Source organism: Hippocampus guttulatus, chromosome 2 (genome assembly GCF_054856545.1).
Source record: "Hippocampus guttulatus isolate MCC_2025c chromosome 2, RoL_Hgut_1.0, whole genome shotgun sequence".
In the NCBI taxonomy this organism is placed as follows: domain Eukaryota; kingdom Metazoa; phylum Chordata; class Actinopteri; order Syngnathiformes; family Syngnathidae; genus Hippocampus; species Hippocampus guttulatus.
Genome location: NC_141262.1, coordinates 34,570,940 through 34,594,510, shown reverse-complemented (window position 1 = coordinate 34,594,510; position 23,571 = coordinate 34,570,940). Strand labels below are relative to the sequence as shown.

Genomic DNA, 23,571 nt, shown 5'->3' with positions numbered 1-23,571 from the left:
TGCAACATAAATCGCTGTAAAAACGCGGGGCTAAATAACACTATCCCCTGACCTTTCACTATCAGTCGTGCAGCCGGCCAATTTAATAAATTATTAGCAATGGGACTGTTCATTCATCATCAGGCAAAACGTCGATCCACACAGATGATTACATTTAATAATAATGTAATTTGATGGATTTCAGGTTTTTGTCACGTTTGCAGATAATGTTTCTGAACTGCTCTGGGTGATTAACATATATCTGTATTCACAAAAGAAATATGTAAGGACGCAAACAGCGTTTGAATTCGATCAAAGTCGGCAAAACCAACAACAACAACAAAGATTACCGTATAAGAAAAATGTCGTGGGGGTTGCGGGGCGGGTTTCTCGCTCGTCAGCGCGCGGGGGCGTGGTTTAGTCGGCGGAATAATGCGATGCTCAGCCGGGAAAGAGCTTCAGTGTGCACGCGCATGCCGAGGGAGAGCGCAGCCGGCGAAGCAGCCGATCACCTCGTAGTGATGGAAAGCATTCAGCTCTTCCTGTACACGTTCCTCGTGTCTCACTATTTGTGGAACGTCGTCTTCATCTTGTGGCTTTTCGTCAGCGGGACGCCCACGGAGCTCACCAACTATGGATTGCCTCATTGAAGTTGGAGAGGACGAGCGGAGATGCACGCGTCCTAGTCGTTATGGACAGTTGTGAAATTCTTGCGCTTCTTCTTCTGCGAACCCGAACAGGATTTCCGCAGGATATCTGTTTCACATAACGCCTCAGCCTGAAATGCACAATGTTTTGGTAATTGTGCTGAAAGCGGTTGTGAGAATAGTGCGTACGTAACGGCGCGTACCTTCTATTTATTTTATTTTTTTTGGATTGCGTTTCCTTTTTTTTCTGTGGGGGTTGGGGGTTATTTGCAGCCAATCGATTAGATCCAGTCTGCCAAGTGAACTTTCATTCGTCCCTTTGGAAGAAGTCAGCCATGGCTCTACCAGATAGTGGCATATCCGCAGAGGAGGTACCCTTCCCCGAGATCATTGAGCTGAACGTCGGCGGTCAGGTGTATATAACTCGCTATTCCACACTCACAAGTGTGCCGGACTCTCTTTTGTGGGAGATGTTCAGTCGGAAGTCAGCCAAAGGACTGGCCAGGGACACCAAAGGGCGTTTCTTCGTGGACCGGGATGGCTTCCTTTTCCGCTACATCCTGGACTACATGCGGGACCAGCAGCTGGTCCTTCCAGACCACTTCCCCGAGCGCGGGCGTTTGCAACGGGAGGCCGAGTTCTTCAACCTGCCCGAGTTGGTCAAGCAACTGGCACCCAAAATCAGCAAGCAGAACTCGCTGGGTGACGACGGCTGTCAGAGTGACCCGGAGGACTCCTCGCCCGGGGTGGACGCCGCCCGGAATCTGGGCTCACTCGGCGCAGCGGCAGCAGCCTGCGCCAGTTTAGTGCCCGGCTCCGCGGACGGGAAGCGGTCCGGCTTCATCACCATCGGCTACCGAGGCTCGTACACCCTGGGCCGCGACACCCACACCGATGCCAAATTCCGTCGGGTGGCTCGGATCATGGTCTGCGGTAAGACCTCCCTGGCCAAAGAGGTCTTCGGGGAAACCCTGAACGAGAGCCGCGACCCGGACCGCCCCCCGGAGCGCTACACCTCCCGCTACTATCTCAAGTTCACCTTCCTGGAGCAGGCCTTCGACAAGCTGGCCGACGCCGGCTTCCACATGGTTGCCTGCAACTCCACGGGGACCTGCGCTTTTGCCCACGAGCAGACGGACGACAAGATCTCGACCAGCTACACTGAATATGTTTTCTACCGTGAGTGACGCTCTCGAACACCCCCTCCCCCCCTCCCCAATACCACCACCTTGTCTGCAAGTGTCCCCTACCAGCCTCAAGCCTTCTCTCTTGTAGATGTACTGTTGATGTTCTGCTTCGGGCTCCATGTGATTCCACCCATGAGCAGTTCCCCACTAGTGACTCTTTCCACATTCTCCTTTGTCCCCAGACCCCTTCAGCTTTAGCCCCCCTCTCATCTGATACAGTTGTCATCTTAACCACACCGCAGCTTACCCCGCGGGAGACGGACCGGCCATGCACAACCCCTCTTGGTATTTCACCTTCCTCAGTGAAGCACAACTCTTTCTATGATCTAACTTTGTTCAAACACAAGCCCCATGTACGGGCGTTAAGAAAAAGGGCTCCAAAAGAGCGGCCATCTTGTACTGTGTTAACTTTCCTTCTCTTGGCTTCACTCGGTCCCGCTCCTCTGAAATAAATCACCACCGTAATTGGACTTCTTATAAGCCTCGGGGGGGGGGGGACGTGTGCGCTAAAAGAAGCAACATCTCCCGCGATATTATGTCCTGTATCATGCAACTGGGATTGCGCCATCGTCGGTTTATCCTGCCAGTTGTTCGTTTCAGAGGCAGTGGAATCATATTTAAAAAAAAAAGACTGTTAGGGTTTCACTGCAAAAAAGTGTTGAAAGGCAGATTATAAAGACACCTTGTGGAGAGAACAAAAAGCTCGTCGTAACGTGCGCATCGCTTGTGCCGACGGGCCTTTTAGGAGTTTAATCACCCAAGCTAGGCTAGCAGAGGACCCGAGGGGGGGAGGAGGTGTTGCGGCATTTGCACCACGCCGCTCAACATTTGTGGTTTTTGTTAACGTTCCGCCACTCGATAACCACCTCGGCTGCGTCATGTTTCGACCTCGCCTCGGTGGGTTACGTCGGGATTTCATGTCAGTATTGTTTGAAGCTGTTGCGTACGGAAACGGTGGAATGAAACTGTCTAGTTATTCTAATTCTGATGATTTCTTTCACGATAACTAAACCACTGAAAACAGCTGCAAATCGTGAACGTACCTCAGACCACGCCGGAACAGCTGCAGCAACGGTTGGGGAAAATAGTTGAAGCACAGATGCGGGTAAAATACGTACAAACATTGAGTGGGAAGACTTTTAAACGGGGAGTCTTTGGGTTTTCTGTCTGACATTTGTTGTGAAATCTGTGACGGGACATCCACATCGAACGGTTACCCTCGTCGGAAAAGACGGCGCTGAAATGAAGTGTTTCACAAAAAGAATTTGTCAAATAAAGGATGTTATTTCGATTTCATATGCATCCTAAATGTCCCAGAATCACACTGACGACATCCAGTTTAAGCAGGAGGACATTGAGATGGTTTTTTTTTTTTTTTTGGTTTTTGTTTGGTTTTTTTTGGGTGGGTATTCGTAGCATTCTGTTGCAAAGCAAAACAATTCAAATAGGCAAGCAATCCAACCATTTTCTGCTTGTCCTCACAAGGTATTCAGTTGAGCTGGGGCCTATCCCAGGTGACTTTGGGCCAGGTTACACACTGGATTGGTTACCAGCCAATTGCAGTGCACAACATGTAGACAACTAACCATTCATAGACTCCAAAAACAGTTTGAGCCAATCAACTCCTTCGTTCGATTAGACCCGACTTTCTGGGTTGTTTGCATGAAACAATAAAAAATGAGTCATCATTTAAAAAAAAAATAAAGTTCTTTTGTACAAAATTGTTAGGTCAAATTGACCAAATTAGGGGATCAGTCCATTTTTGGCCCCAATTTGATTTCTTTTTTATCGACTGATACGTTCACTTTTGAAGTTGTTCTATAGGTTCTTCATTTCACACAGGTTTTTAGGTCAAATGAAAACTGCAAAACAACCAATTTTTGGGGTCAAATGTGGTAAGCAGCTTGAGAACATGCTGGATTTGAACCCAAACCTCCCAGCTGTGAGACCACCTCCTAACTACTAGTGCTACATACAGTCCCGCTTAGTCAAATATTAAGCTGTACTTTTGGCCGGCATCCGATTTGTTTCATCGAATCGACAGAACAAATTTGACAAGTCGAGTCTACGAATTTCATACAAAGCAAAATGTATTCATCCTATAAAGAACTAGCCACAGTCAATTATCATAAAAACGCCATACGGGATAATTACAGTTTTTAATAACACCGAAAGAAATGCATTAAAATGTAGGCAGGGTGCAATAAAACCTCCAGCAGATTGTAAAATGCTGGCCATCAGAGACAATAAAGTCCAAAGAAGCTGTAGGTCAAAAAACTTTAGTCAATAGTTAGCTGGATTACTTCCATTCATTTAATTCCTGAGTTTGGGCACATGTCGTGTACTGTCAGTAAAAAATAGCTGCAGGCAAAACAGTGGATCTTATATTCCACTTGAACAACAAGTTACGTGGTGGTGCATGTAGGTGAGATAAATCCTTTCATAAACCTCTGACTCATGTAACACAAGATTATCACACACAAGCAGTTCTCCACTGCGAACCCGAGCTCTCTGTCTGAGATGAAAACATTCAGCAGCTTCGCACACAAACAAATGAAAAAAACAAAACATACAACAACAAAACGGCCGCAAAAGAAATATGGCTCCCTTCCTGAAAAGAAAAAGGAAAAAAAGAGTCCTCTGGGAATGAGCCTGTATTATGCCTGCAGTGTCCCCAAAGGCTAAAGCAAACAGGCAGCATTCCTCCGTCACAGTGCGCTGGGGGGAAACCTCATTTAGCGGCCCGCTGAACCACAATTCACTCGGATTTTATACCAAAATTAGCACACAAAAAAAAAGTAGAATTACGAGAATATAGAGATATTTTTGAAGTATTGATTTTTCTGACGGACCTCAACTGCTTTGCTTGTCAATTAAACAGACTAGGATCATACGCAACCCGTTGTGATTTGGAAAAAAATACGGCATTGGCAGTTTATGTGAGAGGTTGGAATCTCAGCTCATGTCCTCGCCATGTGGAATTTGTCGTCGGTACTCCGCCTTCTCTCGGGTCCCGAAAATTGCCCCTCTTTTCCCCACTTTGGTTGATTCTAGATCATTGATGAGTGGCATAGCAAATATGCACAATTTGAAACAAACAGGAAACCAAGACAGCAGCAAAGTGGCCTAGTGGTTCGCACACCTGCGTCACAGTTTGACGTTTGGGTTGGAATCTCAGCACAAGTACTCATGTTGAATAAAAACTCTGAATCAGGCGTCGTCAAAGTACGGCCCGGGGGCCACTACCGGCTCACCCGCAGTCGCTGATTGGCCCTCACGGTGACCATGGAGTCATAGTAAAATGTCAAATTTCTATTTTGAAAGCTGAGCTTTTATTTTACGTGCACACAAGCGGATGCTGTTCTAAGCGAGGTCGTGAGAGTTGCCAACTGAGCGCCGCTTTTGCTATGATTAGTGACTTTGCCGAACTGTCTCGCAACTATTTTTCCCTAAAAAGAAACGAACGGTGGTCCGAGTATGAGCAACCTTATTTCCTGCACGGTGGAAGGAAGAGGGCCAAGAAGATTTGGCCTGATGATACTGGACGCAAATCGGCAGTTTCATATTACATTGGATTGGGTGTATTATAAATCATCGCTGTATCATTATACATCACTGTCAATATTCGAATACTTTGTACTCATCTATATATTTTGGGGAGTCCTGACTTGGAACAACATCAATGTGAGTTGGCTGTAGGTGTAATGTCAGAGTTATACCTGGACAAGTTTAAACAAAAGAACTCGACTCGGGGAAGGTTGTTGGTGCAGCCGACGGGAATGGATCTTCAAGAGCGAACGACGGGCTCACACTCAAAGTTCCTCATGCTCCTCGTCAGTCTTTTATTGTTTACATATGCAAAATACAAGAAAAACACTGCCCCTAACATTTGCATAACACGCCCCCAGTCCGGCCCCTCTGCAGTGATTCGATTAACATTTGTCAAGCTTTGAACCACAGATACTTAAACACTGTCATGTCTGGTCTCCCACGAATAAACAAGTAGCAGACTTCGCAGATGAGAAATGTTCGCCCGGGCGCGACCAGTTCCCAAGACCGTCTTTTGATGTTCTAAAGCACGGTTCGTTCCTAAACTGTTTACCCCCAAGCTGTAAGGCTGTGGGCTGTGGACTTTCAAGAGCGCTCGGGCCCGACACCCTTGCACAGACATTTGGGGGCGCTAAATACACAACCCGTCTAGACGGGCCCAAATTAAATGGAACTTTAAACATGACATCATTCTGTTCGTAGAGTCCTCTCACATGTCCAAAAATCAATGTTACAGTTGTTCATGTGTACGGATGGAATTTGAATGACTGCTTATCGTTTTCCTTGAAAGTGTATTTTGAAATGTAACAATACACATCACATCTCCGCGCGTAGCATTTCATTGGAAAAAGATAACGTGTTTTCTCAAAATACATGAAAATGAAACGATTCTGCACTCACAAATCAGCATATTTACATTTTTTTTTCTGTTTTTGGTTTTCAAGATATTTATGTAATTTGGGTTTTTTCTCCCATTTTGCCCTTGAATGTTTTCAGTAGTCGTTGAAAGTACTACGCAGGGTTTTTTTTTCAATGCGTTTGAATGGGTGTCATTTATATGTCGATTTTTGCGATTCACTCTTAGGTGAGGTCCACTTTATGGACAAAGTTGAGTTTGACATGTTGGCTTGGTCCCCGGCAATGTTTTCCGGTTTCTCATGTGGCCCCTTTGCACAACGAATAACCCCACTTTAAATTGTCCATAGGTCTGAATGTGAGTCAGAATGGTTGCCTATTTGTGAGATCAGTGTAGGGTCTACAAAAAAATGTGGATATAAATGGTTGTCGGCCATGTTTGTTTGCAATGCAAAAACACTTTGTAGGATTTCTGACTAAATTCATGTGAGGATAGTTTGAGTAAATAATTCGCACAAAGATGCCGAGTCATATCTGAGGTGTGAAATTTCAAACCCTGGTGTTTTAGCCACCCCTCATCTTGAATCGTCTCGGGACTCGACATTCAACAGCAGACAAGCGAGCGGCGTCGACGCTCGGCAACATTTTGCTCCTTGCCCACCCCTCTGATTCATCGATTGCCGATTACACAACAGCTAAATTTGCATGTTCCATTAAAACCTCATTGCATCTCATGATTCGACTGTAAAAAAACCGCAAGGCAAAAAGAAAAAAAGTGGAGCGCCCTCAGAGCACCAGTCTGTTCTCGCTACCTCCCGGCGGCGCTTTGCCCCTCGTCATGTTCCCCCTGCTGTCATTGTCATCCACATGGCAACGCGCCTTTCGTATGATCGCCTTGTCTCTCGGCCAGCTGGGTCAGCACTTTCCCTATTTGGATAGCAGAGGAGAGAGCGCGAAGGGATGCACATCAAAAGGGAAAAGGGGGCTGGAAAGTGGGCCGAGGAAGACGATGAGAAAGTGGAATGAGATGAAAAAAGAGAGACCAGGTCGGGATGGGGGAGCGCTTTGCAAAGAATTTGGTGCTTCTGACTCTGCTCTCCCAAAGCTACGCCTGCATGAGGAAACACTGCAGTGCTGTATGTTAATCTTCAGAGAGGAAGTGGGCTCAAACCGGCCTGTGATTGCGTTACACCAAACAGACAAAGATCCATGCGATTACCCTGCATGTTATACGAGTCATATTGATTTACAATGAAATTATGCCGCCGGAAAGTGGGACACTTGATATTTTTTAGGACAATGACATACAGTCCTAATCCATCGCGAGGGTTATGTTCCACACCACTCCATCCTTTTTAAATACTCGTAGCCATGTTTTGATAGCATTTGTGGCGCTTTAAAATAATACAAACTCACTCCAAAAACATTCAAGATATTGAGCGAGCGCATGAAGAGCAATGGATGGGACAAAAATATTTCACAATGTTGCAGTCTACTGTGTGTGTGTGTGTGTGTATACAGTAAACACGTTCAGATTTTTTCCAACCTAACAAAATTAACTTATCATCTCACAATACAGATCAGGGGCATCCAAATCCGGTCCTCGAGGGCCACTCTGCTATATGTTTTACATGCTTCCCTCCTCCAACACACTTAATTCGAAAGATCAACTCATCAGCAAGGTAGATCTGCAGGAGTCTGGTCATGATCCTGATCAATTGACTCAGATGCGTTGAAGGAAGGGAAAAGTCTAAAGCATGCAGTACGGTGGCCCTCGAGGACCAAATTTGGACACCCCTGAAATTGCAGCTGTAATAATAATAATAATAATAATACATTTTATTTATAAGCGCCTTTCAAGACACCCAAGGACACTTTACAATAACAAAAAACACAAAACAATACCGTAGTTACCTGTCGGCACAAAATACTCCTCGTTGTAATCTTTCATAATGCTTTTACAAGCAAAGGCGCCATTTGCTTCCGCCTTTTCCTCCTGACAGTAATAATCGGGAGATTGTGATAAAAAGAAAAAGCATCTTTGCTGGGAGGAGAGACAACAAATGAGGTGGGAAATGGGAGCGAGAGAGCCCCGGGTTTACATCACCGCTATTATTTTCTCCATCAACATGTGAGGCAAGTGCACAGTCTTCTCGCTTTTGTTGCGTTGGTCAGGTCAGAACCATTGAGTGTGCATGTTGATGACGACACCCGCACTTGCATGTAAGCTCACGTGCACCCGCGTGCGGCGACACTGGCTCCGAGCATCTTTATCTCATTGTGCGCTGGACTATTTTTAGTGAGTTAGGCATTGAGCCAGATGTGCACCTACTGCACTGCTGTGTCCTCTAGCATAGGTACACCCCCTTCTCTTATCATATGGTCTATACATCTGCTCGAGCACATATTGGCCTGCGTACAAAGACAAAGTCAACATGAAATTAAAGTTGGTGGACGGTCTTTCACACATCAGTCCCATGTGGCTTGCTCCAGGAGGGGGCACGTAAGAATCACTTGATGATGAATTATTACATTTAAGAGGTTTGGTTCTTCCGTGACCTTGGTGTGAAACATGCTTTGGGAGACGTTACCATTTTCTTTTTTTAAGGAGACGAATGAAATTTCTCCGCCATGCTTTGCCGACACACAATAGGGAAAACGAACGCACTAATTATACGAATATATCAGAAGGCTTTCCAAAATATTTCAGATTTTATGGGCGAAGCATTTTCTAAGCGACATAACCAACGGTCGTGAGCGCAGAATACTGGAACGATTGTGCAAATATTTTCAGAAGATGAAGTGAGCATAAGTAAAGATGTCAACATACATTTTGGTGACGATTGATCGCATTTTGGGGACGTTAGGCGACGTTAAGCTTTTCGACGCTACGCGTTCACAGTCCCTGGCACAATCACAATTCAGCAAGGAAGGAGGAATATGTTTCATTGGGATCAGCAACGAAAGAACCATTCGTACCCATTTCATCAACGAAACCATGTGAGTTCCAAGCCCTTTGGAAATCTCAAATAAAGAGAATGATTCTTTCCTTCTTGTTAAAATTTTTTTTTTTACCATTTTGTTACTGGTGCAGCCATTGCCTTGAGCTGGGTGGCCCGTTCCGAGCGATATTTCAATCCATTCGCCAAATTGGATGTGACCATCGTATTAGCCATGAAATCAGCAGATGATATTTGTAAAATGGAGTTTAGAGTGACATAAAGGCTGTTGACTGGGAGCGGCTGTGCCGCACGAAGAGAGGACAGTTGCATCAAGGAGCAAATTGCTGACTGTTGGGTATGAATAATCATTGGGCTCACCCATGCATTTCACGCGCCCCTCTTAAAGCTGACTGAGGTCTGGAGGATCGCTCAACATTTGCACAGTTTATAAGGAAGACGTTTCTCGAAATCGCTTGAGATGATTTTACCACCGACGACTGATTTTATTTCAGGTGGGGAACTTCCGTTTCTTACCGCATGCTGACACTGAACTTTGTCAAAGATGTTACGCCTCAAAGGTTTTTACGCTATAGGTGTTAGCAGCAAGTTGTAAATGTGTCAGTGCTGGCTGTTGCGAGGCCGGGATTCACCTCGCGGCCATCTGGAGAGCGGGCGTCTAATCTGCCCGTCTAATTATCAGTAATCTGAAGGGTCAGCTTTGTCCTTGGTGCTGCAGTCGTGTTTGTTGTCTCCCCTTGTCTTCAACTCGGGATGGGTTTGCACAGCAGTACCCTGGGCACACACGAAAACATGTGCATCCGTTTTAATTGGCACAAATATTTCAAATGGAGTCATGTTTTTCGTTTGCCAAAGTTGCCGTATTAACCTTGAATCAGTAACTTACTCATTTTACCGTTTACTTGATTTTAAAAGTCACAAAGTTAGACGACAAGTTACTTCGTTAGTTGCTTTCAGCAGACACCGGCAACTCCACTTCAAATAAAAAAATGACAACTGCTTTTGCCAAGTGCATTTTATTTTACAGTAATGTAAGCCATTGTATGATAAATCTTCTGTTGTTCATTTTGCCATCTTTATTGATCACAAAGTAACGCATTAAATCTTTGAATAGTAACTTTAATTAGACTACTTTGGATCGAGTCACTCAAAATGGCAGCCGTTATTGAGTAACGTATTACTTAGCCGCCCATTCCTGGGTACTACAATTAAAAGCTTCATTCATTTTATAAAAGAGGAGCAGTCTCCCCCCCCCCCCCCCCCCCCAACTCGGCATTCCCTCTTTACGCTTCCTGTTTTGATGCACCTCCCGGCTCTGCTCCTGTTTGTCACTCATTTCCTCCACATTACGTAGATTGACAGCGTTGTAATTGCTCAGAGGCTCATGAGTACACGCCAGCGGATTTTTGATGCAGGGGACTTGAGCATGTAAATTTAGTCGACAAGTGAGTAGCGTCAGAAACGGCTAATTACACGCCCACGTGTTTTTTGCTCTGTTGGTAATCAAAGAGAAAAGCCTGTCAGTGAGAAGTCTGGAGGTGGTGAGGCCAGGCTCCATTTCATAAAATGGAGGTTAAGATATGTGAGCTAGTCACTGAAAAATGACATGGAAAACATTATTCCGTGGCAAAATGTTGTGGTAGGCACCACACGTACGACCTCGAGCTCCAGATATTGTTCCGGGAGACGTAACGATCCACTTTAGCTCTGCTTCCTTCACACCACAGTGACGTTTCCATGGAGATGGTGTGATCATTGCGTTTGCCATTTTTATTTGCATTATTTTTTTTTTTTGTGAAGCAGAAGTAAATTTAACATAAAGTTGGTGGTGGCTGGATTGCTCAGTGGGTAAAGCTGCTGAATTTGGATGCAGGGATTATGTGTTCAAACGCTGGGACCTTTGATGGCTTACTGACAAGAAGCAGCAGGAGACCCCTGACAGGCCAAAGCTTCAAAATTGTTCAGAAAATTTGCGTCGTTTTAAACCACGTCAATACTGATAACCTGCCAAGTTGTGGTTTCTTGGTAGCTTTAACTCATCGGTGTGGGTATTTTTTATTTTATTTTATTTTTATTTTTTTACCACTTGTTGGATCAAAATCTTGACCCAAGGTGGTGGGTCAAATCTTCAACTGAATCTGCAGGGTAGAAATAACCCAGCATTGGCTCAATCCTTTTGGACCCAGCGCTGGTTTTTACTATTCCACCCAATTTGTGTTACTTTTGGGCCATCAGTTTTATTAATTACAAATATATCTTTGTTCAGCTATCGATGGTAATAATATATAGTGACATGCCGAACAATGAAATGCTCTTCCATTAGATTGTTGCCATTCATCCAATGGAATGGATGGTAATGGTTGCCTTGGCTCAATAAATCTGGGAAAGATTGTTTAAGGCAAAGGTGTCAAAGTCACGGCCCGGCGGTCAGATCTGGCCCGCCACATCATTTTATGTGGCCCACGAAAGCAAAACACGCATGTCAAGTTCCATGATGCTTGCTCAAGTCTGAACCAAAATTTCAAATTGTGATCTGTAATCCACAATAACAGCCATTATTCTTGACTTCTGATTTTAAAATGAATGAATCATCAATTTGTTGTGTGCTGTGTATGTAATATGTGGAGGGCATTAAACATGAATATGGTTTCCCAACATTCATAACGGCCCTCCAAGGGAAACCGTAACTACAATGTGGCCCGTGACAAAAAGGAGTTTGAGACCCCTGGTTTAAGGCAACACTCAAAGATACACATTGCTCACTTCTTAAAATGACAACTATTAACTTTTTCCCCGACAAAAAATGATGACTGATGATTTTGTCACAATAGTCGAATTTGACTCGAATCACATTCTGGCTTTCATTTTCCATTTCAATATTTCTTTCATTGTGTTCCCAGTACTCCCTGCTACTCTCCTTCCACGTTTAGGGAAACCCGCCGCCATACTGCCAATATTTTACTCATAAGAGGAGCGGTCCTCTGAAATGCGCCATTGTGTGACTGACATTTTGAGGGCTGATGGTGAAAAAAGATACGATGTGGACCTCCGGTGAGCATTGTGTTATGCAGGTACCCATCAAACATTGCCACCATTCAACACAGCGCTCGTCCTTTTTCAGCCAGCACAAACTGAGCTGCTGCTGTGCGCCTTTTTGTAATTAGCGCTGTGTTGCTTTATCTTCATAATAGGGAAAAGTATGTGTGCGTTTCTGCTTCACTATTAAATGGCTGGTCATTTTTCTACCATGTGGCAATGTGAATTTCAACCATTGCGGAGTGTGATTATGAGTCATTTAAAAGTGGATGCTCCTTGCAAACTTGCATTCGTCTTTGTCTGTCAGTTCCATTCAGTACACACATGACAGGACGCTTCCAGAATCAATTTAATTAGTGAGACTGCTTAGATAATGTCGAAAGGAGAAATTCGAAAGAGTAACAGGTTCCATTACTGGTAAAAGGATTTTTGACATTTACTTACATTACATTTTACATATACTTCCTGGTTGTTGTTTTGGCTATCCTGCATAAGCGAGAACCAATTTCAATAACAAATGAACCACGTAGCATTCTTCAAACACAACACAATTAAAAACTGTTTCAGGCGGCTTGGTGACCGAATGATTAGTATGTTTGTAGAACTGTCGAAAGACTGTGGGTTCATATATTAAAATGCAAAAAATAAATACATAAATAACTTGTGACCATTAGCCGCTCGTGCATCGATGATGCATGTGAAATACACGGACACTTCATACGTATGTTGTGGTAATATGCTTAAATTGTGCAACGATATTCTCACTGAGCATCGGAGCAATTTTTTCCCACTCGGTTATGAGAATTGGTGAGATGACGAGTGCACAGCACGACGCCTCATCTCCTATTGTTGTCAAACACACCACAACGGTGTACATTTTCGACCGGTCAAAAAACCAGCCCGGTGCCCGGGTAGTGTTATGTTTAGTAAGGCATATTACCGTATTGGCCCGAATATAAGACGGTGTTTTTGCATTGAAATAAGACTGAAAAAGTGGGGGTCATCTTATATTCGGGGTCTAGACATTATCCCCATTCACGACGCTAGATGGCGCCAGATATCATTGAAGCCAATGCTGAACTTGACTCCCCAGGCCAAAGCGAACCCCTGCCACGAAGAATAAAGATAAAAATAGCGGTAGCGCGAAGAAGAAAAATAAAAAATAGCGGTAAGAAGGAAAAGAGAAGAAAAGAATCGAAGAGATAACAGAAAATGAAGAAACGTAGTGACAATCTGGAGAAAAGTGGGTCGAAGATCGGCCAGGTTAACCGGCAGCTGAGGAGAAGTTACGATGTCATTTACATTTCAAAAACCAGAAGCCATTCATTTACGAATGTGATTGCACTTTAGATTTGAACGAGGCAAAATAACATGCTTTTTCACTCAAATATATTGTTATAATCATTTGTTTCAGATGTACTGTATTTATTTTCTGTATAAAAATTAATTTGGTGTTCAAAAAGTCTTTTTTCAAACTTGAGTCTTGAAAAAGAGGGGCTCGTCTTATAATCAGGGTCGTCTTATATTCGGGCCAATACGATAGTATCGTCTCGAGAGAAGCTGCTTACCCCGAGACCAGCAAAATTAACAGAGGGGTGGCTACGCCGGAGAGCAATGTTCGTGTTACAATGATCAGACGACATGTCCTCGCCTTGCAATTCAGTTTTTTTGGTCACATTTTTATTTCCCACCCTGCCAATCAAATAAACTTTTTATGAAGTTGATATGAAATATATAATGTGAATACAGCTCGTGATGGATTTTTTGTTTTTAAATATGCATTTGCTATTCGCTGAAAGAGTGAGATCAGTGCGCAATTGCACTTTAGAGGGAACATTGATCACTGGTCAGTATCGTAGTGCTTGTTACTTCACAAGTGCTTGTTATTGCTTCTCAGTGAGGAAAAGATTACAGTCCCGTTTGAGTAAAATATCTCTATTCGGCCGGGGTCAACAACACAACGAACCTTCTGGAGGACTTTTTGTGACATCAAGGTGCTAAATGTCAGCCGCACCGACATGTCGGAGCTGCTAATAGCAATAACGATGGCAGCTGTGCCATGTGTCACATGGAACAGATGGGAGAGCGCCAGAGTGGATGTGTGAGAAAGTACTTTGGCTTTTGCATGCATCCCCCGGAAAAGTGGCCTCTGGGAGGCAAAAAAAAAAAAAAAGGTTGAGTACTCTGTTTCACTGTTCTCCTCCACAAGGCTTAGCAATGGAGGAAATCGTGGAGCCCATCCCCCAGTGGATTATTCCTCCGACGGCGCTAAAGCCCCCGTACTCCCACGGCCAGGCATCCTCAAACACATGTATTCATTACAGCAGATTTGGAATGCACCGTGCGCACTGAAACAGCGGGTGGAGAACATGTGCGTGCCAGCTCGTCCTTCCCCGGCTTCTTTTCTTTCAATCTTTATCTGTCCCACTTTCAAATGCCTGGACACGCTTGGAGTACAAAGAAACATCGGGCCTCACATGCTAACACCGACACGTGTGCCCACGCATAATTGCACAAACACATAAGGTGGACAACACTCAGCCTGGTGCACTTTGGTCACATGTGGACAAGCGGAGTGACTGAGTGTGTGTCATTTCACACAGCGGTTGAGGCATCTAGTACCCGGCTGTCTTTGTGGCAGCACGGCTCCCGGGCAGCGCAAGATTAGCCCTTCATGGATTTTCGGGTACTTGCGCAGCTAGCTCGTATGATTTAATGCCGTGTGACTGGATGCGCAGTATGCATGCGGCACCGTCGTTAACATTTAAGCGTGCTGAGACGCCGTGGGCCGACGAGAGAAATACCACCGCATACCTGCGCATTGTAATGACAGTCGCCCACTGCTAGAACGGCATCAGTAAAGCTCGGATTTGAGTGATGCTGGCAGGGGGATTCATTTTACAATATGGTTATTATGGCAGCGGAATGGCACTGCAGTGAATCACACTGAGAGGGGTTTGATATTCCGTCCCTCCCACGTACTGTACATTGAAAAATGAAACACTGGATGAATTTTAAAATGTAATTTGTCACACTATCTGAGCTTTGACTTGTGTAAATAATTCATTTATCGCAACCTGAAATTTTGAACTCATCTCCAAGGTGACGCAAACCAATTCTTTTAAAGCGGCCCCAAATTAAAATAATACAGTTGGCTTTATGACTTATGTCAAATCATCCTTTCAGTTTCGCCCAAACGTTTACACTTCATGTAAATGAGTGTTGAATGTTGAAACAAAAAAAATGTTTGAAAGATGCCTGAAACAAAGAGTTGAAGTTTTGATCCATTTTCCATCCTTCTCATTCTCATTACAATCACCGCATTCACATTTGCACCAAAGGAAAATTTGGAGTCTTCAATGAACCTAACGTGCACGTTTGGCAAGGAAACCGGAGTTTGGATTTGAACCCAGGGCCTTTTAACGGTGAAGCAGATAACCATCAAGTAAACAGCTCTACTAATAAGTAGAAAATGCTTCAACTGCATATTGACCCCCAAATGAGTTTATTTCAAGTTTCGAGTTTACGCACTTGTATCTGCATGCCGTGCACATCAACAAGCTGCAATTAATTAAACGGATTCATTCTTTACATAAGCGGCCCAGTGGTTAGTACATCGACCTCACAGTGCAGAGGTACCAGGTTCAATTCCAGCTGCGGCCTCCCTGTGTGGAGTTTGCATGTTCCCCCCGGCCGGGCCTGTGTGGGTTTTCTCCGGGTTTCCTTCCACATTCCAAAAACATTTGTGGCACGTTAATGGAACACTCTAAATTAACCTTTGGTGTGAGTGTGCGTGCAGGATGGTTGTTTGTCTCTGTGTGTCCTGCGATTGGTTGGCAACTTATTCAGGGTGTCCCCTGCCTGTTGCCCGAAGATAGCTGGGATAGGCTCCAGCACCCTCCGCAACGCTTGTGAGGATAAAGCGGATCATAAAATGGATGGATGAATTCTTTACATTCGATTTAATTATGACATTGCTATTTTTATTAGTATAATATTATGGAGTGTTGCCTTCCTCAATAAAAAAAAGGAAAAAAAGGCCTTATAACATTTTTTGTGAGTTCTTTTTTTTCCCGAGAGGGCGGCAGCAGATTAATGGCATTTCCATTCATTTTAAGAGGAAAGATGATAGCATCTCTTATTTCACTGTGTGCCAAAGTGAGGGATTATTATTTTAAAGCAAAAAAAAAAAGAAGAAAAAAAAAAGAAGAAGCAAGTATGATCGAGATGGTATTGTATAAGTAACAGAATTGAAAAGATAAGGTATAATGTGATTTCGGAGCAGTATGTGCAATACAGTTCCGTGACCTTATGGTGCAAAAGTAACAATGTATCTTCAATTGCAAGGAACTGACTCCCCCGTGTGCCATGCCAGAAAGATTTGAAGAGAACCTTCAGAGATCTACAAAAAAAAAAAAGAATTTCCCCAGTATTTTCAAGTTTTACCCGCCCACTGACAGAAATAGACCTCTCCACTATTTGCATGTAATTTACCTTGACTAAGCCCCCTGGTTATTATCTCCCCCACATTGTAATTTCCCCTCATGAAACAGGACAATTGTCAACACGATGTGGCTTGACTTGTCATTGGAGCAGACACCTCTTTAAAACGTGTAGCAAGTTAAAAGCAGGCGGGGAAATTCCCGACTGAAATGCACATTATTTTGACTGGATAACATGATGAGGTCATGTTTTGAGTTGGTAATCCGCATTGTTTTCGCGGCGGTCAGCCTACTACAAGCTAGTGCGGAGAAAGACGACTTTTATGAACCCATGTATTTCTTAATGGGGGATGGAGCAATTATCCGCTCTGAAAATGGTCAGGGGCCAGGCCGCCAATCATTGCCGTTAAACATGTTCATTGTTTCCGAAAATAACGGAGCACGACTTGGATTTCAACAGGAAAAATGTAGAATTATTCACACAATGGTGAGAAATTGCCCTATCATGAAAAATGTCTCACTCGGCTCCAAGCGAGAGGATTTCACACTATCCACTTCCTGACCGCGGAATAGTGAACAAACGCACACGCAGTGGTCCTCCATTCCTTTTGTCTTGTTTCAGATTTCTTGGTGAGTCCTTGGTGAGTTACCCCCGCCCGCAGAGAAACAAAGCATCCCAAGCCACACGATGTGCCTCGAATGGGCAAACAAAACAAAAATGATTATTACGTATTTTCTGTTTTTTTTTTTATGATTTGCCTTAGGCCGAGGCAAAACACTACCTATAATCTTGCTGCATGGATGGATAATTAAAGCTATTATCTCCCCACATTGTAATTTCTTGTGCAGTATCATTATATCGACCATCTTATTTTCATTGCGGTATTTTCATAAAAAAACAAGGCAGTCATAATTGGAGTACAGCTGAAATTTTAAAGGCGCAAATGAGTTTTCGTCTTGTGCCGCACACCAATTAAACAAATTGAAAACAACAAAAAAGGGATTTGGCAGTAAAAACCTGTTGATGACGTTTATTGCCCAAGGGACCACTGGCAACCAGGATATGGTTTGGGATTTTTCATTAAAGTTAGTTTCATTTCGCTTTCAGTCAATTTCTGTTCGCTGTAATTACGTAGTTTTTTTGTGCAGGGTTGTTGTTGTTGTTGTTGGGATTCTTTGTGAGCTTTTATTTTTTCAAATCAAAATGAAAAACGTTTTAGTTGCTTTAAATTAGTTTTAGTATTCGTTTTAGTTAGTATATGGAGTAATTCTCGGGTGGAAGATAAAAAACTTCAGAAAAGTAAGGTAGACTACAATCCTCAAATGACTGTTTGACCTTCCTTCTTCTGTATAGACAGAAAGCAATACAGAAATAAATGCATTGGAAATGAAGCCTCAAAGGTGATGTATGACAGATGTCGGATGGAGATGAAAACTAAAGACATTTTCATCAGAATTATAGTTAGTTTTACTTAGTTTTAGAAATGTACGTTTATAGACATGGTTTTTGTTTTTCGAAAAGCATTTTCTTTCTTATTTTGTGAATGAAAACTTTTTTTTTCAATTTAGGTCGTTATTTTATTCATTAACTCTCAAAACCTCGCTGATAACTTACAGTGTGGGAGCGCTCAAAATAGTCGCTCAATTCAGTTCAACTTCATCCATGTGGAGAGCTAATTGCCCACTATGAATGATGAGTCCAACTTATTGTTCTACACAAAAGTCCAGCTCCGATTTGTCTGGGCGATCTTTTGAATGAATAATGAATATTCAAACAAAAGCGCCCCAAATGGCGCTTTCTCTTATGAAATGAAAATATGTTCTTTTTTTTTTTTTTTCTTCGTCAGGTGGCTCATCAGTGATCTCCAAGGCCAACACAACTTCAGATTTCCGCGTTCTCCCTGAAGCGGCCACGTCCAAACCTCAGGATGAATCGGCTCCGGTGGAGCCCGGAAGCGCCAGCGACATCAGCAATGGCGGTCGAACCCAAAGCCTCCCAGAAAGAAACAGCGTCCCATCGCCGGATGTGGAAGAACCACGAGCCCTCAACTCCCCTCCTCCTCCACCCTCCCCTCCACACCCTTCTCCTCCATCACTTCCCCCGGGAAGTCCAGAACTCCCCCCTCCTCCTGCCCTTGTCCCGACTCGGATGCCGCCATCACCCAAATCTTCCCCTACCCCGAGTCTTCCCTCGACTCCGCCTCCCGCCGAGAGCCCCCGGCGCCCAACCAACCTCCACCTAAAGACGCTGCCCCGCCTTCTCCCGCGAGAGAATGGAGGGCCTCCTCCTGTGTTGAATGAAGATGAGGAGGAGAGAAAGATGCTGGAGGAGGATCTAAACAAATGCATTGATGACTACAAAAAGATCCGCTTGCCCAGAGTATTTCCAGATCGTAAGAGGCATTGGCAAAACGACTTGCTCAAAAAGTACAATGCGTAGTGTGCATCAGTTTGGACTGTCCCTTTTCTACCACTCATTAGTGAAGTTTACCATATTTTCACAGCGCTTGCATCCGCCTCTGGCGACCACCGTCGGCAAGATCCCTTCGACTCTACAGATAGATGTCATCAGCGAGGCAGTATACTGACTCACAAAGCTAGTCTACTTGTTAACGACACTCGCGTTTGTCCAAGGTATTTTATTCTCTCAGTAATATACACTTGTGTTCAACAATTATTCAATCATTAAATATTCCAGCAGTGCATTATTGAACGTGCAGTGCCGTCATTTTAGAATCTGCTCTTGACATGACTCGACACGACATCGTCAATAACAAGCTCTGGGCGGGTAGCTCTGATTCCATTCTGCATAATTTATTGTGCCGCAGTCGATGTAACTAATTTTAAATAACGCAACATACAAATGTACAAAAATTGTAAAGGTATTATTCCTGAATATTTTTTTTTGACTTTCAACTACTCAAAATGTTCAGTGGCATCAGCGCTATACATACACATATAGTTCTTATTTTTTTCTTGGTATTTTTTGCCCTCTATGGACAATAAAAGCAGTACTGTGCTATGACCAAAACATATATAAAACATGAATTGGAATATTTCATATCACACAATTTTTATACTTTGATTTAAAGATGACAATACGCAAAAATCTACAAAGATTTTAGAAATTGTAACGCAAGGGTTGTTAAAAGTAATATGGATCAGAGTATGACTCTGGAGTGCAGGGCACAGCAGGGTATTTGTTATGGTCGTGAAGTCCTTTGTTCCTAAAATTGGTTCGTTAAATTATAGCTTTCATTTATTTATTGTCAATACAGTGGACCATTGCTATTCGCGGGGGATAAGGATCAGCCCGCCCGGTAATATTCACAAAAATCCACGAACAATCCACGTACAAGTGACTTCCATTGGAATCCAGTGGAGAGGGAAAAAATATATTTTTTTCTTTTTTTTCAACCCCCGCCCCAAAATACCTACAAAAAAATAAAATACTGATTGGGGTGGAAATGGGGAAAAACACGCAGGGATCCAGTGTAATATAAAGCAAACGTTGATTTTATACATGGGTTTTTTTTTTAAAAAGGATTAAATAATTTGTTTCATTTATTTCATGTGAATAAAATTTTAAAAAACGTAACGAGTTTACATTCACAATGAAAAATATATTTGATGAAATCATTGAAACATGAGGATGAAATGTTATTTTTGCAAATACTTTCACACACATATTTCAACTTTCTTTTTTCCCCTATCTACACCTGACCTGGACCGTCCGTCCTGACACAATTTTGTGCCGTTAGAGATCATCATTGATTAGTCATCAATTACCAGTTTATCTTTGTTCATCCCAGCTCCATATAGTGACAGGCAGAACAATTACTGTAAATAGTCTGCCCCTCGAGATGGCAGAAGCTACAGCTCCTGAGAGTATATCATCGTCTTTGTGTTCAATGAAACAGTCGCAGACATAGAAGGTGGCTAGTTACGGCCATAATGGACAGAGATTGGAAGAAATTGGGGAGTTGCTAGCAAGGCAGCCAAGCCATTCGTACAAGTGCTGCTACTTGGAACTTCTCCCCTTGAAATTTTACGTAACCCCCCCCCCCCCCCAAAAAAAACGCTACTATACATACTATACTATACATTTTTAATTGCTTCCGTGAGAGTCGAGAACGGGTTGAGCAAAAAAGGAGCTCGAAAATCAGTTTGTTATTTTGACTCTTACACGCACGCCATGTCATGAATTATTTTGGTGTCAGAACTGACTGTGTGATCTAACGGGAATGTGGGAAAATATTGTGTCGAGTTAACAAAGATTGGGTTGACAGAGCATGTTCCTGGACCATTTGGAGTCTTCAGTGAATCTATGACGCACAATTTTGATTCGTGGAGGAAGACTGATGACTCACATTCAACATTTATCAAACCACACGTCTGGAGAATGAAGCTATAAAACGATGTTTTGAGGACTGAAATTCCTGTTGATAATCATCCAGAATGTCAAACCCGTCAATGTGGAGTTAAAAGCTTTTTCTGTCTCCAATGCTTGTGATTAAAAGGCTGAGCCCGTTTTGTCCATTTTTGTGATTACATTATCTTCCGGATCGCAATGGGGAGCTTTCAGCCAGAGAATGCAGTGTACCGCAAAGCAAAATGGGTTCTTAGCCCAGCCAGAGTGGGGGAATAATAATGATATAACGGTGTGAAGCCTTCAGTGGGGAATGAGCAGGTGTGTGCGTACATGTTCAAGGGCTGCTTTTTCCTTTCACCTTGTCACGCTAATTTCATTTGCATTTCCCTAGCTGCATTTTACTCTCCATATTTATAGGTGGCATTATATTCCATTAGACACAAGGACAGTGATATCGAACATCTGCAGACTACAGGGCTAATACCGTATCTGCTTTTTTTTGCAAACAGATCATCAAGCGACACTTACTGATGTCATCTTTTGCATAATAAGAGGACTGAAAAAAAACCTGAAGTAACATTTGAACAATCTTAAATGTTGTGTGTGTGTGTGCAGTTAGCAAACACATAAATGGGTATAGACATTGAATAAATAATGGCAGAATAAATAAGAGCAGGAACTAAATCATTGCTTTATCCATCCATTTTCTGAACAGCTATCTCGTCACAAGGATCGGTGGAGGGGGGGGGGGGGGGGGAGGGTGCTGGAGGCGATCCCAGCTGTCTTAGGACAGTAGATGGAGGACACCCTGAACCGGTTGCAAGCCAATCACAGGGCACACAGAGACGAACAACCATCCTCGCTCACACTCACACCGAGGGACAATTTAGAGCAGGGGTGCCCAAACTTTTTTGAGCGAAGATCTACTTTTCGATCGCTCGACCTCCCGCGATGGACCCTTTACCCCGCACACACATGCACATACACACGCATGCCATGATGAGCAACAGCCTGTGCCATCGGTGAAGTATACACGAAACAAACTCTGAAGGTGAATAATTATAACAATAAAAGATACAGTGCAACAGCTCTGTTCACAAGCTGCAATTGCAGACTGCTGAGCGCTAACAATTTCCGGTTACGCAGGTCACGCGCCACCGTACGTTAAAGATGACCTGCTTTATCTTATTTTATTTTTTTAATACTTTGTGAAAGTGAGACCGATAGGATGACACAAAAAATATATTACTAACATGCACCGAGATACACAAATGTTTGTTTGCTTTTTTTCCTCATCGTCACCCCTCGCAATCGACTTGGGACCAGTCCGCGAGCTACCGGTCGATCGCTGATCCCTGATTTAGAGAGTTCAATCAGCCTGCCATGCATGTTTTTGGAATGTGGGAGGAAACCGGAGTACCTGGGGAGAACATGCCAACACCACATAGGAAGGTCGGAGCTGGGATCGAACCCACTACCTCTGCACCGTGAGGCTAACGCGCTGACCACTCGCCCACCGGGCCACCCACCCATTGCTTTATAGTTTACTTTAATATAGAAGTCATTCCCAACCACTGTGCCACAAAATATTTAGTCATCAGGTGCGCCACCGAAAGTACCCAATTTCACTTAAAATGAAATGGAAACTTTTTTTTTTTTTTTACTTCTTGGCATGACTGTTGGGCACGATAAAGAGGCACATAATCAGGGGTGCCCATTATGTCGATCGCAATCGACCGGTAGATCGCAGACTGGTCCCAAGTCGATTGCGAGGGGTGTAGAGGAGAAAAACAACAAACAACCATTTGTGTGTCTTTGTGCATGTTAGTAATACATATATACTGTATATATATTGTGTAGTCTAAAAACCCCCAAAATAAAGCAGGTAAATCTTTAACCTATGGTGGCGCCTGACCTGCCTCACCAGAAGTTGTTAGCGCTCGGCAGTCTGCAATTGCAGAGTTGTTGCGCTTTTTCTTTTATTATTATCCTTATTCTCAGTCAGAGTTTGTTTCGTGTACAATTCACCGAGGGCACGGGCAAAGAGTAGGAATCTGGAGGGCCGAGGGAAGCACTTTAAAACGGTACGTGTGAGCTGCGATGGTTAACAGGCTGCAAAAGGGCATCACATGCCTCCACGTCAGGCTGTTGCTCATCATGGCGTCCGTGTGTATGTGCGTGCGTGCGCGCGGTAATGGGTCGATCGCGGGAGGTTGGTTGATCGAAATGTCAATCTTCGGTCCAAAACGTTTGGGCACCCCTGGCAGGGGTGGGCAAACCACGGCCCGCGGGCCGGATCCGGCCCATGGTCTTTTTAATCCGGCCCGCCGAAGGCTGGTACTCAATTAAGGTTCGATGTGAATGATTGCATTCATTTCATTTGGACTTGTAATGACATGCATTTCAACGCCAGGTGCCGCAGTTACTTGAAGTTGCAGAGAAGGGAGACGAAGAGAGAGGGAGAAATCTTATCTACCATCTGCGGACCTCTGTCAAACAGAAATTCACGAACACGGTAAAAAAACAACTTATGCATTAAACGTT

At 43.6% G+C, this 23,571-nt stretch overlaps 1 protein-coding gene across 1 annotated transcript; it reads left to right on the top strand.

Moving 5' to 3' along the window:
- The first annotated feature begins 422 nt into the window (after positions 1 to 422).
- LOC147209828 (BTB/POZ domain-containing protein KCTD12-like) lies at positions 423 to 21,185 on the top strand. The gene is made up of 2 exons (XM_086105856.1): positions 423 to 1,805; positions 18,503 to 21,185. The coding sequence occupies exons 1-2, from the start codon at positions 962 to 964 to the stop codon at positions 19,093 to 19,095; spliced, it is 1,437 nt and encodes a 478-aa protein (XP_085961982.1). The 5' UTR covers positions 423 to 961; the 3' UTR covers positions 19,096 to 21,185.
- The last annotated feature ends 2,386 nt before the right edge of the window (positions 21,186 to 23,571 follow it).